The 25,557-nt window shown below is 37.4% G+C and overlaps 1 protein-coding gene across 1 annotated transcript in view; it reads left to right on the forward strand.

Moving 5' to 3' along the window:
• Positions 1-2,815: 2,815 nt before the first annotated feature.
• PTAR1 (protein prenyltransferase alpha subunit repeat containing 1) overlaps positions 2,816-25,557 on the forward strand; it is an 81,173-nt gene continuing 58,431 nt past the window's right edge. Inside the window, exons 1-2 of the mRNA XM_058301689.1 lie at positions 2,816-3,032; positions 12,037-12,206. Coding sequence (XP_058157672.1) covers positions 2,830-3,032; positions 12,037-12,206 — 373 coding nt within the window. The 5' untranslated portion in view covers positions 2,816-2,829. The remainder of the gene's footprint in view (positions 3,033-12,036; positions 12,207-25,557) is intronic.

Consider the following 25,557-nt stretch of genomic DNA (forward strand, 5'->3'; position numbering starts at 1 on the left):
ATAGTGATATAAGTAGAATAATAGAGAGAAAAGACAAGAATAAATTATCAGGTCATTTCCAACTCTACAAAAGTAATTACCAGATCTGCCATTAAAACCACACACGGGTGTCCTCCTGCCCACCAGGACCCCTCAATACATACGTTAGGTTTATTATTGTAGAAAGTTTCAAACATCCAGAATAGAGAAGAATATGTATTTATAGCTCTTAATTATCTCTAGTGAGTCTATCAGAGATAACTATTAATAGTTTAGTTTATAGCTTTCTAGTATATTCTATTGTGTGTGTATGTGCGTGGTTTTATTTACAATATGTACCATTCCTAGTGTATATATATAAAATTAGGATTATGTTGTATGCTGTATTGTATCTGTTTTTGTCATTACTTATCTATATTTTTCCACATCGTCAAATGGTCTTCAAAAACCTAAAAAGTGTGATTTGGTGGGAGGTGGGGATGGGGGGAATGTCAACTACATTCACAACCATGTAAATAACTAGAAGCATGGTCACCTAAAAAAATCCTTACTTATCTAGGAAAATGAATATGTATAAGAGGTAGTTGGCTAGTTAACCAATAAATATTACCATTTTTATTACCATATTTTAAAAAACTCTTCTATCTTTTATTACAAAAATTTTATTTTGCTCTTTGCATTACTTATGAAGTAAAAGTCTCCTATGAATATAACTCCCCTTAAAAGTTTGGTATATATTCTAATTATAATGTGAATTTAAATGACTAAATAGTATTTAACATAAGGATTTACCATAATTTAATCAACCCCCATCATTGGTTGTTTAAGCTCTTTACAATATATCATTACTATCAATAAATGTGTTTTGCACATGCCTTTTGTCAAGTCCTTCAACAAAATCATGCTACATTTATCATATCCTATCATATCATATCCTATTGTTATACACATATTATTAAGAGCTCATGAATTTAAATTCTTAACTATTTTGGACCTAAATTTCTTTATGTGTAAAATTAGGGGATTGTATCTAAGTCCTAATATGCTCTAATTCTGAAAAGTTCAACTTCTATACCTAATAGATCCTTAAAAATTGGGTGAAACAATTTATGAACTCAGAAGAAACATGAGGCATACGATTCCTAACTTTCAAAGGAGTATAAAGACTGTGTGTGTATGTGTGTGCAGGCCAGCACATAGAACCACACATACATTGGAATATCAATTTTACTCCAAGATTTTGGGATAAAGTTTTTTTTTTTTTCCCCTATTAAAACAAGTACAAATATATTAGAGTGAAATATAAAAACTAAATTCATTTTTAAGGTAAGTTTTCATATTCCTGGGTGTGCTGCTTTGAGCTTTGCTTCTACAAGTCAGTATTTATGACCCCACTGCCTTAGGAAAGGATGAAAGGTTCTGAGTAAGTGAAAGGAAGAAGAAATCATCAGCTGAAGCCATTTCATGATGGTATCAAATACCTAGAGAAATCAGTTATCTAAGGTTCAGCTTGGCCTTGAAATCTAAATACACATTCCATTCATTTCACTGCCTTATTCCAGAACTTGCCAGAGGTTAATTAAGTCTTGCTTGTTTGATTTCATGAATTAGTCTTAAAACTGTCTTGCTGTTTTGCAATTCTGTCACACTTCTACTTCACTTCTTTAAAAACCAGAAGGCCAATGTCTGTCTACAAGGCAGGTCTAGCCTTTATAAACAAATGCACAGGGACAATCAACCACTGGGTATAGTTAATTTATAGTTCTCTTTCGATGCTGTATAATTTTGCATATAGTAGATGTTTACTTACACACAATCATAACTCACGCTTCAAATGCACCATATATATTCATATTAAACACACTATGAGTTTTTCTTTTTAAAAAATAGTTTGTAAGAGATAGAGATTTCAAGGTGGAAGAAAAAAGAACTGAACCGAAGGCTGATTTTTCTATCACAGAAAGACAACAGAAAACCTGATAAAACCTGATGGAATTTAAATTATGGCATTTCAAAACTCAAATGGACTAGAAAGCTCACTTTTTCTTAGGAAAAATATTTGAGGCAAGATAACATAGCCAAGCAAATTTTCAGGGCCTTGTTTTTCACTTCAAAATTTCCACACAGCCTGTGAATGACACGAAATGTGCAAAAAGAGATACATGAAGAAAAGATCTAAAAATGATTTCCATATTTCCACTTCCGATATCCAGATGTCAAACAACTTTTCCTTTACTCTTTTTTAATGCATTAAGAATTACTTTTTGAAAATAATTTTTTGAAAACGGCTGCTCAGAGGCCAAAATTGACACATAAGAACAAAGTGGGGGTCACCAGCATGGTCAAATGGGGACACACTCCACTGCGAGCCTCTCTGGACTGCCTCGTCCCTCCTGATGGGAAAATAAAGCGAACAAGTTCTCAAAACGTTAAGGGACTAAATGCTCAATGGGACTTGTACCCTCAATTATTTAACTTTCCTCTTGAGGATCCGGGACCTGGCTGGTTCCCTAAACAGCAGATAATGAGTGGCCGGGGGTCAGGGAGCCTCTGGCTCTGAGGGAGTGTCTTGATGACCCCTACTCGGCTATGAAAAATGATTTTTAAAATTATATATATATTTATAAAATGAGTGAAACAGTGGCCTTAGATTGCTTTTGCAAACGAACTCGCACCACCTTTTCGGTCGCTTAGAAACCCGATGACGGGGGGAGGCAAGGTACACTACCCCAAAACTCGGAAACACCAGACAAAATTACGAAGCCCAGAGAACCACCAAATAACACCAGCCCCAGCGCGCGCCACGCCCCGGCCGCCGGGTGGGTGACCCGGAAGTGCTCGGTCGCGGCTATGGCGGCAGGGGCACGGCCAAATCGGCCATGCGCGCGCGCTACCCGCGGAACTCCCGCCGGCGGCTCCGCGCTCTCCCCGTGGCGCGCCCCAGCCGCCGCCGCCGCCGCCGCCAACATGGCCGAGACGAGCGAGGAGGTGGCGGTGTTGGTGCAGCGGGTGGTGAAAGATATCACTAACGCCTTCAGGAGGAATCCGCACATGTGAGTCGCGCGCCGGCGGTCGTCGGGTCGCGGGGTCGAACGGGCGGGCGGGGCGGAAAGCAGGAGGAGCGAGGTCCGGGTCGGACCATTGTCGGCCGCCTCTGGGGCCACTTTCTGCCACCCGCTCTGGGAGCCAAACGTGCCCGTGGGCGATTACCTAGAAGTGACCTCGGAAGATCAAAACGGAACGACTTTGTTTCGTTCTCCCTCTCCATCTCTTTCCCAGGAGTTCTTGAAACTTCACCGGTATGTTCACATCCTTCATCCGTTAATGATGCACAGACACACACAGACGGTGTGGGTCTGTATATGCTTTGTAAATACAGCTCTTTGAGATTCATCCTAGACTTTGCTAAGAAGGGTGAGTGATCATCTTATTCTTGATGGGCGGAAATACTGCCAGTTTACCTACTAAGGGTAGTTTGAGACTGCTTTTGACTTTCTCCAAGAATGTAGAGTGACTCCTGTAAAGCATTTTGTTTTGAAGGGGAACAGAACATTCTCAAGAATGTAGCTTCTCTAGCTACACAGTAAGGATGGTGTAACACAGCTGAAACCTCGACACTTTTTAGCATTAGCTGAATCATAGTTACAGGACACATATTAACTAATCTGAAACTCTTATGCGCTTTAAGCAAGACACTTGCAGAACTAACACTTAAATCTCCCTCCTTCTTTCTATTGTATTTAGAGTACCCCGGAAAAGTATCAGAAGAGACTATATTCTTTCTGACACTTCTGCTTTTATGTGACTAGTGAAATAGAAGCTATTCAGAGATATAGCTCCAACATTTTATTTAAAGGAGTAAGAAAGAAACCAGAGTGTAGTTCCTTTCTCTTCCCTTCTCACACCTAAAGGAAAGGAAACATAGAATCCAGTTTTGCCTTATTTTTACTTAATTTTTGGAATTTATTTCTTGTATTTAAATTCTTTTAATCGGAACACACACATTTTTCTTTTTAAGCATTCTAACCCCTAAAGGTTTTCTGCCTAAAAGAGGTACCAAACCTACATCTTAAGGAAGTGTTCTTTTCCTCCATTGTGATGCTTATAAAAGAATTAAGAAACCCTCAAGATGTTTTGCTCCCTTGTGGCACACAATTGAAGACCTGAAACTATGCCTCATTAAAAACCAAACATTGCTGGCCTTAAAACACACCTGTCACTTCTGACACCGTCCGTATCCCTTATTCTTTGTGACTGTCTTTTTTGAAATGAGAGTGTTTGGACAGATTTCCTGGCAGTAACCATAGTGGTTGCTGGGCCTTTTAAAGAATGCTTTTGATGCCTTGTTGTTTATCAAAAGTCTTTCAATCTCTTTTTTTAGGATGGGAACCTCAGTGCAAAAAAGAGACATCCTCAAGAAGAAGTTGAACAAATGAAGGCCTATCTTATAATTGGTGTTTTTTTTTTTTTTTTAAGAAATTTTAGCAGAGGTTAGAAAGAAGTCTAATTAAAAAAAAATAATCATCTTATAAACTAGAAGAGAACCTCTATATTTGAAGAAACTGAGTTTGAAAGTTCTTTGGCTTGGCAGGTTGACAGTGCAGTTTGGAACAAGTCCCACTTCTTCTGGATTACATTTATCAAAACTCGTCAAGGACTTTAGTGCTCTCCTTAATCATATTTTTACAGTGAAATCTCATTAATGTGCTTTCTACCAGTGCATAATTTATAATTATTAATAAGCATTTGGGTTATTTAAGATTTAAAATTTTGAAATAAGGTGGGCACACTGAAATAATATGATATAGATCTCAGACATTTAATTGGCATAACTCATTGTTTAATATTAGTCTTCATCTGTATTTTAGCGCATATTCCCTGAAACAGCAATATTTTCAATAATATCACTACATATCTTTCAAAATTTCTTGTAATTTGGGCTTTTAAAAATTACCTGTACTTTCCCCCTAATTTAGCCCCTTTGTTTCCAAAATAGACTGTATTTCTAGTTAAAAGAAAAAGTAAGGCATTGTTCATCTTGAAAGTTAGTATCTGATTACAGTTTTTAAAAACTTATTACTTTTTGTTTTTTAAATGTCTTTTTTATTGCACTTTTAATATTAATAAAAGTTTTTTATGCTTTATGTTTGTTTTTCTTTTTTCCCCCAGACACAAGATAGATTCTAATTCTGTTAGCAGAAGTCTACTATGTCATTAAATATATTGACTCTGTCTCTCTAGAAATACTTAGCCAGGAGGAGTCAGAGATGTAGTAGCATGGGGCGGGGATTTTGTTACTGCTAGGTGTCGATAGGTCACCCTCTCAGCCTCAGTTCCTCTTGATCATGTGATGCTGATGAGAAAGAGGAAAATCACCTTGAACAGTGTCTGGCACTTAGTTTGCACAAGGTGAATATAAGACTTAACCTGAATCCCTTTGTTCTCACAGAAAATGTATTGGTGAAGTGGATGATGAATGTAAAGGCACTTTGTAAACTGAAAAATGCCTTACAAATGTTTGTGTGGTTAACTCTTAAAAACAATACGACTGGAAAAACAATTGAAGGTTTGATGTAGGAATGTGCATTTGCTTAATATATAGACCCTATGCTCTGTGGAAGACAACTGTTCACAATGTAATTGATTAGGATCTTGTTAAAGATCTCTTATTCAGCAAGTTATTGTTTCTTTGTTACTGTATTAAATGTTTATTGAACTCTTCACTCTTTATGTGGTGCATGGTTGGTACTACTTTCACTATATGAAATAGGAATAAATTTGAAATAGTTCTTGTGTTCTATGCACTCACAGAAATTTCTGTCATGATGGAAATGTTCTGTATCCATGCTGTCCAGTAATGGTAGCCAGTAGCCATATGAGCCATATGTGACTGTTGAGTGCTTGAAATATGGCTAATGCAAATGAGGAACTGAATTTTAAATTTAATATTAAGTGATTTAAATATAATGGCCACATGTGCCTAGTAGCTACTGTATTGGACAGCACAAATCTAATTGGAGACCTATGACCTGCTTGTCTGAAGAGTCAGCTAACCCAGTAAAGCAGTTCAGGTAGTATAGGGAGCAGGTGCGGTGAGAGTTTATTAGAAGGAGGTGGAAGGCTGGCTATTCCTGGGCCAGGGCTCTTAGGTAATATAGAGTTTGAGCTGACTGTTGAAGTCTGGGTGGAATGTACAGTTGCACAGAGGGAGCCAAAGCCTTCCACACAGAACAACAAATTGATTAAAAGTAGCAAAATGTGATTGAAAAGCTACATTTGGGCCAGATTACTGAAGTCTTTGTTTAATTTTTTTCATTCTACTTATATATTCAGCAAATAGTACCTCTGATAACAGGCCTGATGCTAGTCTCTGGATATACAGAGCTAGGAGTTGGGTGTAGATTGATGAAAAATTCAGATATAGTTCCTGCCCTCATGGAACTTTAAACAAATCAGCACACAGATTATGAAAAGGGGAAGGAGAATTCTTTGAGAGAATAATAACAGGGAGGCCTAATTTAGATTAGAAGTTCAAGATAGTCCTTTCTGAGGAAATAGCATTTAAGTTGAGATATGAGGGTTAAATAAGAGTAGGCTAAGAGTAAATACAACTTCCAGGCTGAGGGAAGGCCCCAGTGAAAATTTTTAGTAAGGGAGTAGTAATGAAAGGTATTTTTAGAGTGTGCAAGTTGAATTGAAGGGGGAATGTACCTGGAGGCAGGAAACTATAATCACATAGTCATCTTACACTTGATATTTATGTATGTTTGTATATAGAGAGAGTATAGTCTAGTATAGTTGTAAAAGTTTAGAGTCTGACTCTCTTGGATTTGAATGTTAGCTTGTCATTTTACTAACTGGGGAGCTACTTTATTCATCTATAAAATAGGATTAAATTCGTACTTTATAAGATTATTGTGCAGAATGAATGAAATAGTATATGTAAACATGTAAAGCACAGCATGGCGTATAATAAACAATATATGTTAGTAATTTGCGTAGTTTTCTAAATAAGATAATATAATTTCAATATATAAAAATTTAGTCTCTATAATTAATGAAAAAGCCTACAACATCTATGTAATATCTTAATCACCAGTAAAGTTTAGTCATCAGTATGCAAGAGTGAGTTCCTTTAGATATTTTGCTAACTTTACTTTTTGTTCATTCTGCAAAGAATTCCAGTTTTTCATGTTATATCTTTGGAGTGACTTTTCAAGGTAACCTAAAATGTGAGCATCATGGTATCTCTTTGAGGAGATAAGAACTTGATTGCTGCCAAAGAAAAATTCCAGACTTTCATGTCTTTAAAAATCCTTTGACTTTCCTGGTAATACAGGTATTTACTAGAGTATACTTGTTAAATATCACAAACCAAAATTGCCAGAATTGTAAAAAATATAAAAGAATAGAATTTGGTGGCAATGGATGAGTCAGAAATTCTTCTTATAGAATGATTTCATAAGGAAATAACTGGAGATTGTATTTGCTATTTATAGCACGTTCCATTGCAGCCATTAAAAATATCAAAGTCAGTTATATAGGAAGATGTTTAATGTGAATTATTAAATAACAAAGATTATAGAAGAGTATGTCCAACATCTCATTTTTGTAAAATTCTTAGTAAAAAAAAATGTATAACTGACATTAGTAGTGGTATAGGGATGACAAATGGCTTTTAATTTGTTTTTATCTGTCCCCTTCCCCAGGGTTTTCTTGAATATGAAATATAGAAAATTTAAATTGTCACAAATCTGGAGAGAATTTACCTAAACCCTATTTCGATGTGTCAAGGGTTTGGGGCTGCATATTAAGAAGCCCAGATTCTTAACTTAGCTACTAGCTATATGACCTTGAATCCCTTTAATTTTCAGTGAACCTCCGTTTCCTCATCTGACAAAATGAGAGACTAGAGGATTGAAGTCCCTTTCAATTTAAAATGATTCCGGAATTCAGTTCTAAATTGTCTGAAAAAAGTGGACTGTGACCTTAGGGACCATGCACAGGAGGAGTCTGAAGTCAAACACACTGTTATTTGGAAGCTTACTGACCTACCTGTCCTTATAAAGTACATGTTATATTTTTAGGAAGGAGCAAAACACTGCATCTTAGAGTAAAATAACTTGTCAAAGACTTAACTTCCTTTTCCCTCAATTTTCCATTATCTACTAGCCAAGGAGCTTTATTGACTGACCTCAGGCTCTTAAATGAATTAGTGATAATGATTCTTTACTGTATTAGTCAGCCAAAGAGTTGCCCATGCAAAATACCAGAAATTGGTTGCTTTTTATAAAGGGTATTTATTTGGGGTAGGAGCTTAAAGCGTAAGTTACTTCCCTCACCAAAGTTTATTTTCACGTGTTGAAGCAAGATAGCTGCTGATGTCTGCAAAGGTTCAGGCTTCTTGGGTCCCTTCCTTCCAGGGTCTTGCTTCTCTCTGGGTTCAGGGTTCCTCTCTTCCCAGGGCTTGCTTCTTCCTGGGCTCAGGGTTCCTTTCTTCCTGGGGCTGGCTTCTCTTTCCTCTGTGAGCTTACTTCCCAGGGCTCCAGTTTAAGGCTTCAGTATCAAACTACAACATCAAAAACCCTCAACTCTGTCCTTTACCATGGCTTTTTTCTGTGAGTGGGTGGGGACTCAGTGCTCTAATGATGTGACCCAGTCAAAGCCCTAATCACAATCATGCCCAGGGACAGACTAGAATACAAACATAATCCAATATCTATTTTTGGAATTCATAACCATATCAAACTGCTACATTTACCTTTGCCTAGCACTTACAGCTTGCCATGTATTTTTACGTTGCATCATTTGGTTCTCCTAACAGACAATATTCTTGGATTTCAGATGATACTGAGGGCAAGCAACTTGCTAAATTTGCATTTACTAAAAGTGGTAGAACAGGTACTAGAGTCCTGGACTTCTGATTTCCTAGTCAAGTGATTTTGTTGCTACAGCCTGCTATGTCCAAGGCACACTTATGGTTTAAAAAAAAATTTTTTTTAAGTATTTCTTGGAAGAACAATAGCCAACTAAAGTAGTATGCTTTTGTATTTGTGCAGATGGTTCTGCCCTATAATTTAGGTACCAAATTATTAGTTGGACATTTTATTTCTGGTGTAATTCGTGTATTAGTTTCATAGGACTGCCATAACACAGTACCACTAACTGGGTGACATAAAACAACAGAAACTTATTCTCACAGTTCTGGAGGCTAGAAGTCCAAAATCAAGGTGTTGGCAGGACCGTATTCCCTCTGAAACCTCTGTCCAGAGGATCCTTCTTTGCCTCTTACAGTTTCTGATAGCCCCAGACATTCCTTGGCTTGTGGCATCGTAGCTCCAATCTCTGCTGTCCTCTGTGTTCCCTCCGCATCTGTGTGTCTGTCCAAATTTCCCTCTTCTTATAAGGACACCAGTCATATTGGATTTAGGGCCTAGCCTAATTGAGTATGACCTCATCTTAACTAGTTGCATCTGCAAAGACTCTGTTTCTCTAAAATAATGCCACAGGTCGAGGACATGAATTTTGGCACACAGTATTTGACCCAGTACAACTAGTGAGCAAGACAGGTTTTTACATTGTGAATTTAAGGGGAAAAATCCTTCCCCCTCCCCCCCCCAGAAAGACCGAAAAACTAGGATTCTTTTATTCTTGCTACTATAATGTTCATATTGTTGCCTTTTTTTTTCTTCTTTTCTTGAAGTGTTGTGATTATTATATCTCAGAATGGACTTTCTTGAAATAATTATGCTGAATTTTTGTTTTTTTTCCCCTGTAATTCTAGTTTATTTTGAAAATGTTCTATTTTATATAGTATAACATCAACACCAGAAGTACCAGAGATTGTCATATATTAGTCAGGTATAGATCTATATGTCACTAACTGTTCTACTAGTGAATTAGATAGATTTCAAATTAAAATCACCAAATATAAATGTAAAACATATTTTGAAATATTGGACATTGATCTAAGATGCTCTTTCAGCTGCCACATTCTTTCTATAGAATTATATATTACTGGAATAGCAAAGTGATATTTTAATATAGCTATTGACACAACTTCCCAGCAAAATTGGAAGTCTTTGAAGTCTGAAAATACCTTGTCTTACTCATTTTTTCATTCTTAGACCCTAACATGGTACCCAGTATGTTTTAGGTACTACTCAGAAAATGTTTGGAGAGTATTAATGTGGTATATCAAAACATTTCTGAAACAACTGAGCCAGTTGTCATGACAAAAATCCTTGGGTCCCAAAATCTACTTGAGATTTAAATTGGCCAAAAATATTGGTTAGTGACTTGCACAGCCCTTGAGGTATTAAAATTGATTGATAAATTCCTACATCACTAATGAGATAGTCAGTAGAAAGTAGGTTACCTTTGAGCTATCTTCAGAGCTTTCAGAAGGGGTTTTATTTTAGATCCATAACTTTCCACCAATTTGTGATGGTAGTCTAACAACAAAAAGATACATTTCTTATAACCCTTTACTGCCTTTTGCATCTAACAAAGTAATATCTTCTTGTCAGGGCAATTCCAAGAACATAATAAATAATATTATACACAACCTCTGAAACACAGTTCTTTATTCTGTTTATTTATTTTGAAGATTTATTTATTTACTTTCCCTACCCTAGATGGCCCTCCCATCTGCCCGCCCACTGCTTGCTCATCCTCTCCAGGAGGCACTGGGAGCCCAACTCTGGATCTCCCACATGAAAGGGCAGTGCCCAATAGCCTGAGTCACATCCGCTCACTGTGGGCCGCAGTGTCTGCTGCCTTGTAGCATCTAGCTCCTTGTGGCGGGAGGCAGCGTCTGCTCGTCTTCTTTTAGGAGGCACTGGGACCCAAACCTGGTACCTCCCATGTGGTAGGCGGGAACCACACCCGCTTCTCTATTCTGTTTATTTTAAAGACATTTAAGAATATTTATTTTAATTTCTTTTGATACTTTTACTTGTTAGTTATTCATTGAATGAACAATAGACATACTATTTAAGAAAGGATGCCTCATGTAGGCAAGAAGCACGTGTGCAGGTTTTGCAAAAACATGTTTATGTTTGTGGGTTCATTTACTGTGCAAGTCATGTCATATATATTTGTTAAATGTGTTAAATTTTCAGCTTAAATTGAAAAGGATTGAAGATTAGATGCTGCCACGGATGAAAATAATCAATTTCTAAATATATTTTGCATTTTTGCAACACTTATTAGGGTGTTTTCTTTTTTAATTAAAAAAAGCATAAAAAATTAAAAAGAAGAAAAAACGGACCCGCAATCTCACAGCCTGCCTTTTACTGATAATTTGTTTCTGTTTCACATACAATTATTAGTAAGCTAACATATATTCACTTCTTGACATTCTTTTAGAAATAAAAAATAGTACAAATGATTAGGAAATTTAAACTATATAAAAATAAAATGCTTCCTCAGCACCTCCCTTACCCCCAGAATTTCTTAGTATCTTAGTACTTTTCTTCTGCATCTATAATATCTTTTTTTTAAAAATTTATACAAAACACTTCATGTTGTACACTATGTTCAGCATTTTCATATTTAATATATCATGTTGACCTTTCTCTACCAGCATGTGCTGGTCTACCTCAATCACTTTTAAGAGCTGCATCTCATGGATGGGACATAATATATTTTGCCAGTTTTATATTGATGCACATTTAGATTGTTTCCAGGCTTTTTGTTTGTTTGTTTTTTTGCAATGCTGTAGTGAACATCCTATTCTTATCTTTTGACATAGGATAATTTCCAAGCAGTAGAGTTGTTGGATCATAGGGTATGTGCATTTAAAATTTTGAAAGACATTTTCATTTGCCATTCATTTGTTAGGACCAATTTTCATTCCCATCAACAGTGAGGACAGCATTCTAGTTTCCCCACACCCTTGCTAGCACTGCATATTAACAAACTTGAATTTTATTTCTCCCAATCCAGTAGATGAGCTTATATTTTTAAGTAAGGGAAAAATTCTCTAAGGATTTGAAAATATTTGAAATGCTAACATTCTTATCGTTAATTCTCTTTTATGTTTTGCCTATTAAGAGATGAAATTGGACTGATCCCATGTCCTGAAGCTAGATATAACCGGAGTCCCATAGTCTTGGTTGAAAACAAACTTGGTGTGGAGAGCTGGTGTGTCAAGTTCCTTTTACCGTATGTTCACCACAAGCTCCTTCTATACAGAACAAGAAAGCAATGGCTGAACAAAGATGGTAAGTATGAACCATAGCCTCCTTTCTTTGATTTTTAGAAGCAGCATGGAATATAGTGGAAAGAGCCTTGGTCTGGTGTTGACATTCATGGATTTTAGTTCTGGCTCTACCTGCCTGGGCAGGATATTGTAGGTGATTAACCTCTTTATCAAGTGAGGTGTTTGGACTAGTAGTTTTGAAATTTCGAATCCATAATGATTCTCTGAAAGTGCCTCAAGCAAGGTTCCAGGTCATCTACTGAAACTAGAGCAATTCTGAAATTATCCATTTATTTATTGGGGTCATTTTAAGATTTTATTTGAAGAAAGTATCTTGTGGCTTAAAAAATTTAAATATTATTAAGAAGGACTCTAAGAGTCTGGGCTATGATGTGGACCATTGACTATGGGGTGCAGTGATGCTCAGAGATGAACTTACCAGGTGCAATGGATGTATCACGATGATGGGAGAGAGTGTTGCTGTGGGGGGAGTGGGGGGCGGGGGCGGTGGGGTTGAATGGGACCTCATATATTTTTTTTAATGTAATTTAAAAAAATAATAATAAATAAATATTAAAAAAAAAAAAAATGTAATGTGGTGTCCTGTATGGGATGTTGGCACAGAAAAGGACATGGAAGTAAAAGCTAAGGAAACCTGAATAAAATATGGGCTTTCATTAATCAAAAAAAAAAAAAAAAAAAAGAAGGACTCTAGTCTCTACAAGGTCAGGGACTCTGATTTCTAATCCTTTAGTATTTTATGGGCTATAGAGCTCATTTTAGTAGCAGTTCAAATAATATAATAAAGGCATGATGGTGATAGTTGTACTAGGAACCAGGAGTGTGATTTGTGGAAGGTGCCTTGCTCTGTGATTCTCAATCAAGCTCTGATACTCAATATCCTAAGAAAGCTATCCCAGCAATCACTTCTTCAGCTTCTCTAAGATTACTGTATCAGGCAGTTCATACGTATGTATCCCTTTTCTAGGTGTCTCCCCACATATGATAATACGGCTCCATGTACACAAATTTATTCTTTTAGGCTCACTTCAGGTTTCACTTTTTTGAGGTGATACACATCTAAGACCTTGTCTTGGATTGTTTTCGTAAAGCTCCTTTCCCTTTCAGCATATAGAGGTACCTTCAAAAGTGTTCAGTGTACCTAGAGACCAATTTTTAATCAGAATTTTGTTTCCTAAAGAATTTTATTCAGTTCAGCAGTTATTATCAACAGCCTTCTTATACCAAAAACTGGTCTAAGTTTTTGGGCAGTGAAGATAACAAATAATACATGGTCCCTTTATAATCAAGTGGGAAACCATCTCTTTTTTGGGGGAGAGGGAGGGGGTGGTCAGAGAAGAGTGTTGCCAAAGGTGTGGTACACTGATTTCTTCGAATACCTCTTAGCACTGTCCTTAACATAGTGCCATAATAGGTTAATAGAATATTTCTGTTTAGACCACTAGGAAAGGAGTTTGGTTTAAAGGTTTAGTGTGAAATAGTTTCTGTTTTCTGTGTGATTATTTCACTCAGTTAATCCTCTGATATATATTTCTTTTAAAAGACAATGCCTACATTATCTTTAAAGGTAAGGGTATTTATCTGTCATTAGACCATCTTCCTTTAATTCTCTAGTCCATTACCAAGTTGTAGGTTTCAGTAACACTAAAGTAAAGACCTTATGAATCCATCAGTTATTTCATGCCAAACAAAACTGTATTGTACATGTTCTGGTGCACAGAAATGTGTAATTGAGCCAATTATAGAACTAACTCTGGGAGGAAACTGATTACCTGTAGAGAGAAACAAGTATGAATTTTAACAAGTCAAAGGTTATAGTTGTTTCAAATCATTAGCCTTTGTGCATGCATGTACGCTAGTCCATGCTCCCTTCTTCCCACAGCCTTCCAGGTCCTTCTCTCCATTTCACTGTTTCTTGTTCCTCTGGGCACTCCACTTCAAGCTTTGCTGTATCTTCTGAATTTCATATTTTTAGTGTTGAGATGCACAGGAAAACCTAGGCAGGAGATGTAATGGTTATGTTTCCTCAAACCAATAGCTGCCAACTATGCCTTTGTGCAGAAGCAGGTTTTGATTTTATCCTAACGTATAATCTTATGGAAACAATTTTCAATTTCACTTTCTTTTTTGAGTCATAATTAAGTGTGGTGTCATATACTACACTTTGAGTCATAATTAAGTGTGGTGTCATATGTATATCATATTATCAGTATAAATAAGGAAGTACATTTGATTTGACAGACTATCCCTGAAAATGCTGACTGTCTAATATAAGTGTATTTTGTTGAAATTGTTAACTGAAGCAGTTAGAACATGGAAGTGACTCTTGCTAAGAAAAAAAATAGAAAAAATATTAGGACACACTTATTTTGTGAAAATGCTTTCCCTTTAAAACTTTTTGTGGAAAGTAATATATCTATAAGAAGTGCCAAGTGAAGAAAGTTGAAAATTTAAAGAACAGCTTGAGAAATGTCAGTGTGTGCATGATTGATCGTGCCAGATCCGAGGCTTTCATCTCAGAAAGTATTCTGTAACTGGAGGTGACCATTATTCCTAGGATAGATTTTTTTTTTCCCTTCATAACCAAGTTGAATTCATGTGCCTAATTCCTTAAATGTCTAGAAAGCATCCCTTTTTATGTTGTGAGAAAGATTGATGGTTTAGAAAAATGTGTTAATAGCCATATTTGATTTGGGATGAGGATGCTGTTGTCATTTTCAGCTATGAAATGTCACTAATTTTTGAGAATTCCATGAGAAATACAAAAACCAATCAAGAGAGATAACCACAGTATTGGGGACCTTACTAGACAAAGCTCCATCCTGCATGCTGTAAATATGCCTCTCCTGCCATCTTCTTTTACTCCTTCCTTGTTCTCAGTTCATAACTGAGCTATCTCCTGCTTTCCATTTCTTTTGCTGCACAGGCTCTCATTATTTCTCATCTAGGCAAATGTAATCCCACTGCATTATATAATATTACACTGTGATGATTATAATTACAATTATAATTACAGTTACAATTGTAATGATTAGATAATGATATTATTGTGTATCAGTGTAATGATTATTGCATAACTGGCCTATCCAATTTTCAGTCTCCTTTTGCATCCTATGTCCATCTTGTCACTAGCCAGTCATTTCAAAACAATACATTCCAACAACACTGCTAAAAACAGTTTAAGAGGCTGTTCTGAAATATATACCTGCTCATGTTATTTTGTGATACCCACAGGATCAGGGTAGAGTTCAGACTTCTTAGCATGGCGTGTAGGATACTTCCCTAGCCTACATTATCAGACTTTTCCTCTATTTTATACTTAGCATCAGAGATTCAAATTCTTAGCCCTTGGACTGAAGCCTGCCCATAGAGATCTTTCATGATGTTTTATGATGTTTTATACAATCGTTTTTACTTAGTTGCCAATGTTAAAATTAGAGTGAAAATCTGGATTTCTGTCTTCATTTGGAAGAACCAGAAGCCCTGAGTACAAGTTGGTTTTTTGTTTGTTTTTGTTCTTTCAGTTCTTTTTTTAAATTTTATTTTTTTATTTTTAAAGAAGCTTTAGATTATGTAAGTTTTACATAAAAAATATAAGGGCTTCCCATATGCCCCACTCCCTCCCCCTCCTACATTTTCCCACATCAACAACATCCCTCATTAGTGTGGTACATTTGTTCCAATTGATGAACACATACTGAAGCTTTGGTACTAACTGTGGATTATAGTTTACATTATAGTTCACACTTTGCACAATTTTGTAAGTTATGAAAAAATATACAATGACTTGTATCAGTCACTGCAGTGTCTTGGAGGGCACTCCAGTGTCCCAAAAATGCCCCCATATTACACTTATTCTTCCCTCTCCCATCCCTCAGAACCTCTTTTGGCTACTGTCTTTATGTCAATGATAAGAGTTCTTCCATTGCTAGAATAATGTCTACTTTAGTCTATTGTCCGTTCCCCAATCTTGAGGATTTTGGGGTGGTAATGCCCATTCCGCTTCTGATTGAGAGGGAGCGTAGATCTCATGGGGCAGATGGATGGGACTACCTTGCTTGCAGTTACAGACACTCTCTGATCCTTGGAATGGGCATTGTCTATCATCAGTCTCCTTGTTAGTTGTCCTGGGTGACACTGAACTGGAGAGTAGGTGTTAAAACTCTGCTGAAATTCAGGGCTCAGCCGGCGCATGGATGGGTCAAAGATATAGGTCTCTGGAACATATATTTATCAAGTATAGTGCTAATTATATGGTTCACATAAAAGGGGCAGAAGAGCCAGGTGTAGAGAACCTATAAATGAGTCTAACTGTTACACTGGGGAGCGTAAATTCCAAAGTAAAGACCCCCTGTCAGGGTGTCAAATTCCTGAGCTTTCTGCCCTGCTTATAGTTTCTGGACGTCTTTAGAGCCCTCAGGAGCCCTACTATTTGAGGCACTGTTTGCTGTGGCAATCAGTGAGATCCTGCTGAGACATATATAAGTGTTACCTCTGGAAGGAATGAACCTCCCAACTCATTTTGAAGTCTCTTAGCCATAAAAACTCATTTGTATTTACCATTTCCCCCTTTTGGTCAAGGTGTTTTTACAGGTGCATTGTTGGTTGACACTTGGTAATAATCCTTTGGTGCCCAGAGAGGCTCATCCCCAGAAGTCATGGTCCCATGCCAGGGAAAGGTAGTGCCTTTATATGCTGAGTTTGGCTTAGAGAGAGTCTACATTTAAGCAACAAAGAGGCTTTCAGGAGGTAACTCTTAGTATATATACTAGGATATATTTCAGTTTCTCAAGAAAAGGTTCATAATACAATCATCAATATCAAGGGCCTGACATAATGTCTTCCTTCACTAGGCACTGCCCTTGTACTCAGGGGATTCTTGCTGCCCTATTAGAGAATGTAGCAGAACTTCCCCGGATGGGAATTCAATATTCTTTCGGTTTTTGTGTGGAGATCCACCCACCAAGACCATGTCCCATGAACTCTTGAACACATTCATATGCCTTAGAGACATGCCCCCTGGGTACAAGTTTTTGTACACTTGACCTTTCTTGACTGGACAACTCTGTTCCAGTATACCACAACCTCTTCACATCTTCCAGACACTGAGGCACAGGGTCAGTTACCATGTCTCATCGGGTCTGCTTCTTTTGACATACATTTGATTCCTAGCAGCATTTGTTTGCATACGTTGCTGTACATTCTAGCCACTACTTATATTATTCTGTTCTTTGACTTTGCTGTGCCCTGCTGTTTACTTCCATGCATGCTCATGTATTATGTTGTTGTCATTGTTTTGTTTGCCAGCACACATCCTCCCCCACGCTCATATACATCACACATGTGCACTCACTCACTTTCGCTTTTTTTGTGTGTGAAGATTTATTTATTTATTTATTTCTCTCCCCTTCCCCATCCTGCCCCGGTTGTCTGTTCTCTGTGTCTGTTTGCTGCATCTTCTTCTTTACCCGCTTCTGTTGTTGTCAGCTGCACAGGAATCCGTGTTTCTTTTTTGTTGTTGTTGTGTCATCTTGTTGTGTCAGCTCTCCATGTGTGCGGCACCATTTCTGGGCAGACTGCGCTTTCTTTCTCGCTGGGCGGCTCTCCTTACGGGGCGCACTCCTTGTGCGTGGGGCTCCCCTATGCAGGGACACCCCTACGTGGCACGGCACTCCTTGCCGGCATCAGCACTGCGCATGGGCCAGCTCCACACGGGTCAAGGAGGCCCGGGGTTTGAACCACGGACCTCCCATGTGGTAGATGGATGCCCTAACCACTGGGCCAAGTCCTCCACCTACTTTCACTCTTAACACACACATACATGCAAAATACTGAAGCCTCTTTGACTGATCCAGGAAGTAATAATTATTTCTCTGCACTCCTATAGTGTTGGTTTTTTGGTTTTTTTTTTTAAGATTTATTTATTTATTTATTTTTATTTCTCTCCACCTCCCCCTCCCCCAGTTGTCTGCTCTCTCTGTCCATTCACTACATGTTCTTCCATGACTGCTTCTATCCTTGTCAGCGGCACCGGGAATCTGTGTTTTTTTTTTGGAGAATCATCTTGCTGTGTCAGCTCTCTGTGTGTGTGACACCATTCTTAGGCAGGCTGCACTTTCTTTCGTGCTGGGTGTCTCTCCTTATGGGGGGCACTCCTTGCGCACATCAGCACTGTGCATGGGCCAGCTCCACGTGGGTCAGGGAGGCCTGGGGTTTGAACCGCAGACCTCCCAGGTGGTAGGTGGACGCCCTATCCGTTGGGCCAAGTCCACTTCCCCTATAGTGTTCTTTATTCAGATTGCTTGCATACTGTATTATAGTTGATGATTTAAATGACATTCTTCCCAGCTGGATTGTGAATTTGTTAGGAACAATAACTATGGCTTGTCTTTTCTTATTTACTCAATACTTTAATGTATTCAACAGGTGTTTGTCAAATGAGTAGCAAGAGTTTGGTAAACAAGAATTTTTAGCTTACTCTGGCTATCGATTCAGTGACTGTTCTGTAATACACAGGCCGTTGCTGGTGTTTACCATATAACTTAACCTCAAGTATCTCCTGTGGTAGCCTGAGTGTATTTTGGAGGAAGAGGTTAACCAACCCAAGTTGACCTTGGATATGTTTCTAGATACTTCTCAGACAGAGACAGTTGTCAGACCCCCATGACAATTAATTACCAAATGATTGCTGGTCTTAGGCCATTTCTAGAATGCAATACAAAAAGAAAGCATATTGATTTTTCTCTTGCTCTTTCAGTAGCATCCTTATATCATCTCCTTGTTATAGCTTTTATTAAGATTGTCTTGGAGAAAACTTTTTAATTTTTCCTACTAGAACTGCTTATGAGATTTAGCTTCTTTCCTATGTATGATGTGCCCTGATTTATTTTCTCCCTGTGATGGGATGAGGGTTAGTCATACTGGAGTGTTTGTAACAAAGGGACATTTGCTGCTATATCTTCTGATGTTTGGAGAAGACCTGATTAATTACAAAACTGTAATCCACCACACCATGGAGCCTAGAGTGCCTACAACTGAAAGCAGGAGGAGTGCATCCAGTATCCATGTGGAATCTAAGCCCCCACTTGACATAGATGTGCAATGGACACAACCAATCCAATGTCCACAGAGAAAATGTGGCATTGGTGTGGGAAGGGTGGCCATGGTGGCTGCTGGGTGCGGGGAATGGGAGGAAGAGATGAGATGGGGAGGTGTTTTTGGGATGTGGAGTTGTCCTGGGTGGTGCTTCACGGACAATTACGGGACATTGTAGATTCCCCCAGGGCCCACTGGATGGAACGTGGGAGAGTGTGGGCTATGATGTGGACCATTGACTATGGGGTGCAGTGATGCTCAGAGATGTACTTACCAGGTGCAATGGATGTGTCATGATGATGGGAGAGAGTGTTGCTGTGGGGGGAGTGGGGGGTGGGGCGGTGGGGTTGAATGGGACCTCATTTTTTGGATGTAATACTTTAAAAAAATAAAATAAAATAAAAAAAAACAAAACTGTAGGCATTTCAGTAGCTCATACCATTTTCTAGGTGAAACTATAATGGAAATGGTATGTAAATTATGACATTTGAAGAGAGAAATACAATCAGCTGTTGATTATACATGTTATCTTTAGGTATTTAGTTCAGCCCTGACTTGCAGAGGGCAGAGTCTTTACAGACAGGGTGCTACAGTGGAAAGAGCATTTGCTTTGCAGGAAAATAAACCTGAATTCAGGTTCACCTCACACACTGAAGTCATTTAGTCTCATTCTTCCTATTTCTGCACCAAAGAAGAGGATACTAATAGAGTCTTGGAGGGTTGTTGTAGGATCACATGAGTTAATGTGTATAAAGTACCCAACACAGTGCCTGGCATGTAGGAGGCTCTCAAGAAACACTATTTTTCTTTCTCTCATTTAGCCAGAGCCAGTGAGGAAAAAGAGCAGAAGAATACACGTAATCCAGAAATGAATCTTTAATTATATCCAGTATTTCTTACCTAGTTACTTCTCCTTGATTGTCCCTTTCCCATTTCTGATATTCTTCTTCATCTCCACCTCATACTTACTCTTTTTTATTAGTGTTACTAAGAAAGGCTAGCAGTGTCTTTGTTTAGAGCCTATATTTTTAATTAAAAGAAGGAGAGGCTGCCCAGGTTCTAGATTTGCAGAGTGGATAATTTTCCAGTGAATAATTTAAATTTGCAAATTTCTTTTCATTTGTGTGTGTTTCCCACTTGCAACTTTATTTTATCACCTATCTTGTGTTCCAAATACACTTTTCTAGTAGGTCTAGAACTTTTGCCAAATTAATAGAAAGGAATCAGAATTTGCTTATTATAATATATTGGGAAAACAGAAATAATGCTTTAAGAATGTTATGATAGCAGTTATGGTAGGTTGAGATTCTTTAAGTGTTGTTGTTGTTGATTTTAGTATTGCAGAAGGTGATACACCTTAAAGAATCCCGAAAGGCATTTCCAAAGCCCCAAAGGACAGAATTTAACTGCTCATGACTCACTTAGAAAGATTTGACAAGGGCGTCAATTGGTTGTGAGAGAAAACTCAGAAATTTGGAGGACAACAATATTGTAACTAGTCTTATCCTCAGAGACTAACACTAGCTAGATATTAGTGGGAAGCATACAATTTAGGTCTTTATTTGCCCTCCTTTGCTAGACTGCTTTCAATTACCTTAAATTATTTTGAAAATAAGTTGGAAAGAAATCCTTAAAACAAAATTCCATTCAATTTCCCTTCCATCTACTGTAAATCCTCAGAAGATTGGACTTTTAGTTGTATAAAGCAACTTCATTTTGCTATCATGTGCAAAACCAATCAGTCCACATAAAGCAGATCATTGATTCATTCTAATTCTAGTTGCTCATCTCTTCAGTAACAATTGAATGTCTGCTGTGTACCAGCTATTCAACTGCCTCTGAAGATTGAGTGACCAGGAGCCCTGTCCTGGAGGCGCTGACTGCCAAATTAAAGAGGTGATCACAGTATGTTGTGATGGGTGCTTTGATTGGGATGAACAGGAGGAAGCTAAGGGAGGGGGGGGGTGGTTTCGTATCTGAATGTAGGTGTCAAGGAAAGCTTCCTAAAGGAGTGTACTTTTGTCCTTGAGTCCTGAATCAGCAAGAGTGAGTTAGCAGTTAGTTAAAGAAGAGGGGAGAAGGACCTTCTAGCCAGAGAAAATATATATGGCCAAACCACAGATGAGATCACCTTTTAGATGTTCTGCTAGATCTGTGACTATGAGTTACTAGGCACCACTCATGCTTTCTCAAGGCTGTTGATGTTTTAAATTCTGAGATTCTGAGAAGTTGAAAAGTGTCCCACTGCTCAGCAGTCTCTGATCGGACAACTTAGAAGATTCCTTTCTCCCTCTGACAAAATCCAACTTAGTGTCATTTGTTGAACAGGCTAGGAGATAGAGGCTTTGTAACAGAAATTATCACTAAGAGCCTACTGTGTGTCATTTACTATTCCATTACTTCACACATTTACCTGGATGCTATAATGGCTTTTGAAAAATTAAAGACTTCAGAAGAAATTCCAAACACTTTTCTATCATGGGCAAAACTTTCCATGTAGCTACTTGAATACCAAGGGTTATTTTGTTATTGTTCTTGCTGTTTTTCCTTCATTAAAAATTTTTTATTGAAGTATATTGTTCATATATGAACATACTTAAACAATAAGTGTATGGTAAAAGTTGTCAACTTAAAACACATGTGAAACATCATACAGGGCTCCCATACAACTTAGACAGTTTCATTGTAGGAATAACTGCCTGATTTCTAATTTCTTTGATGAATTAATATTGAAAATATTCATTTCTTAGATGGTAAGTAGTAATGGAATTTAGTTTGAACTTATGTTTATTGAGCACTCACTGTGTGTCAGACAACTATGGAGAAAGAAATGAATCTCATTGTTCACAACACTGTGAGGTTGATATTATGATCCTCATTTCAGAGATAAGGAAAGGAAGTTCAGAGAGATTAAGTTGTGTTGGTAGTGAGTGGAAAAGTAGATTCAAACCCAGATGATGTGGTAATAGGCCTATGTTCTTACCACTACTCTGTGTAGTGGGCAGATGTGGAGCTTCTTTTGGACAGGAGCTGTATTTTTTTTTCTTCGCCCAGCTCAATCCCTCGCTTATAGATGCTCCACCAAGTTTATTGAGTGAATATATAATTTGAAGATGTGTAAGTCAGGACCTATCTTCAAGTAAGCCTATATTTATACAAAATGGATAAGTAACGAAGTAAGATATACACAAAACAGAGATTTCTTCAGCTTTACAGTAAAAGGTGCCTTTAAGAGCCCCTAAATTAAAAAAAATTTTTTTTTTTTTGGATATTATGGAAAGTTATTGCTTGCAGAGAGAATAGCAAGCAGGTAAACAGGTATGTTTTGGATGGAGAAGGCAGGTAGATAAGAGGTGTGTTTAGAGAATGGTAGAGACTGGTTTAGGTGGACCATAGCCTATTAAGGGAAGTAGCAGAAGGCCAGGTTGACAAGGAGATTGGGACCAGGTTCTAAAAGAAGTCCTTGTTTCCTGGTACATTTCTCCAGCACCCTGTGCTGTCACAGTTGTTACCCATAATCTCTTGGAGAGCACATTGAGAACTTCCATGCCCCTTTAACTTTGCACATACTTTTTCCATAGTCTGCAGTGCCCTTTACCATGGCATATGCTTTTACTTTACAAATATTAGATTTTGCCTTATATAATTACTTATTCATACGTTGCTAACTAGAGGGTGACCTTTTTGTGGAGGGCAAGATCTGGTCTTACCTATTATTGTATTCATTCCTTAAGCCCTAAGGGCCGGTTCAGTGCTTAACACACAGTGCGTGGAATATTTGTGGAATTCAATGAATAGTGGCATAGAAGGTTGTATTTCTTTTCCTTGGTGAATATTAAATCAGTACCAATAACCACTAAAGGTAAAAGAATGAATAGGTTAATTAGATTATTCTTTATATTGTATTTATGTATGTAATGACTTGTAATGGGGAGGATGGAAAACAAAAATAAATTTGTGCTGATACTACCATTTGTTGCTCATTTATTGAATGATACAGTATAGTCAGTAGTAATGAAATCATTAGCTTACGATAAATGTTTATCCCTTTTATTAAGATGGTTGAAAATGAAATAGTTGATTTTCTTGTTAACTAGAATATTTTTTAAATGACCATATAGGGATGTATTTATATATGTTTGTTCTTAGATTTTGAAAAACTTATCCTTTATTTAAATGCTCAGAATGTCACAATTATTTATTGTAGACAGACATTTCAAGTGTAGTATAATTAAGTTATTAAAAGTAGTCATATATGATCTTGCCACATACTAATTGGATGACTATGGACAAATTACTTAAACTTTCTAAATCTCAGATTCCCTTTCTGTAAAATGGAATAAAAACATTCTTGGGCCATGATTGTGAGAATTCAGTGAAGTAATGTGAATTACTTAGTAATGTGCCTGGTATGCAGAAGTGTTAAATAAATTATAACAATTGTTGTCATTATTTTATTTGCTTGACATTTAATTATGAGCATGCTAGGGGTTGTCTTAATTTATTATTATGCAAATAGTTTATCTTAATCCTAGAACTCTCTTTTCAACTTTTTATAAAATGGAAAAGATATGTCTAAATATTACTGATTTTGTTCTTTTAAATATAGGCTTAGGGAGCTTATTTCAATATATAGGAATTTGTCAACACCTTGATAGTTCAATAACTAATGAACATGAATAGACTGTTCATAAGGTGAATTATAAAGCATAAACAAATATGAAAAAATGTTATGTTAATGAATGTATATTAAAATAGAAAGAAAGTACCATTTTATGTCAACCACATTAAATTTTTAAAATAAAATTATATAGGTCAGAACTACAGGGACAGAAGTACACTCGTGTTATTTTTGGCAATATAAATAGATATGTATTTGGAGGACACTTTGAAAATACTAGGAGTCATATATATATATTTTTTAAAGATTTATTTTTTATGTATTTCTCTCCCCTCCCCCCCAGTTGTCTGCTTTCTATGTCTATTTGCTGTGTGTTCTTCTGTGACTGCTTCTTTCCTTATCAGTGGCATCAGGAATCTGTGTTTCTTTTTGGTGTGACATCTTGTTGTGTCAGCTCTCCATGTGTGTGGCACCATTCTTGGGCAGGCTGCACTTTCTTTCATGCTGGGTGGCTCTCCTTACGGGGCCCACTCCTTGCGCGTGGGGCTCCCCTACGTGGGGGACACCCCTGCGTAGCAGGGCACTCCTTGCGCGCATCAGCACTGCGCATGGGCCAGCTCCACACGGGTCAGGGAGGCCCGGGGTTTGAGCCGCGGACCTCCCATGTGGTACGCGGACGCCCTAACCACTGGGCCAAGTCTGCTTCCCCTAGGAGTCATATTAATGTTCATATTCTTTTTTGTTGTCTTTAAAATAAGCTGCATGTATTTATTTATTTATTTTAAGGATTTATTTTCTTTCTTTTTCCCTGCATCCACTGTCTGCTCTCTGTGTCCATTTGTTGTTTACTTGTCTTCTTTTTAGGAGACATTGGAACCAAACCCAGGACCTTCCATGTGGGAGAGAGGCACCCAATAGCTTGAGCCACCTCCCCTCTCCTCTTGTTTTATCTTTCATTGTGTTTCCTTGTTGAGTCATCTCATTGTGTCATCTTATTGCATCAGCTCACCTCGCCTGCTCACTGTCTTACTTCTCTTGTTTAGGAGGCACGGGGAATCGAACCCGGGACCTCTGATGTGGTAGCTGGGCACGCAACTGCTTGAGCCACATCTGCTTCCCAATATCGTTTTGACATAGTAGTTCTCCTCCTGGAAAATACTATAGGTTATTTATAGACAAAAGATGTGTTTAAAAACATTTGTAGCAATATTATTTATAACAGTAAAAACAAACAGGAAACAGCCTAAATAATGAAAGAATATATGATATTATATTAAATAAGGGATTGTTGTAAAGATGTTAAAAATGCTTACTTTAACAATATAAGAAAATGTGTATGAAGTAATATTGAATGAAAAAAATAGAACATAATTGTATGTTTATTGCTATAGGTATGCAAAGATACATGTAAGAAAGGACAGTGTTTGCGGAGGGATATAAGTGATTTGTGTTAAGCAGGTTGAATTATGAGTGATTAAAAATTTTTTAATGTTGTAAAGTTGTTTCAATGCCAACTATTAAAAAAATATACTTACTTGTAGAAGAAAATCATGAAAATAATATACATGCCTCTTGACAGCTTAGAACAAGGTATCATTAAAATTAGTATGGCAAGTTATGTATACATATATGTATA

The sequence above is a fragment of the Dasypus novemcinctus genome, chromosome 8, assembly GCF_030445035.2.
Source record: "Dasypus novemcinctus isolate mDasNov1 chromosome 8, mDasNov1.1.hap2, whole genome shotgun sequence".
Taxonomy (NCBI): domain Eukaryota; kingdom Metazoa; phylum Chordata; class Mammalia; order Cingulata; family Dasypodidae; genus Dasypus; species Dasypus novemcinctus.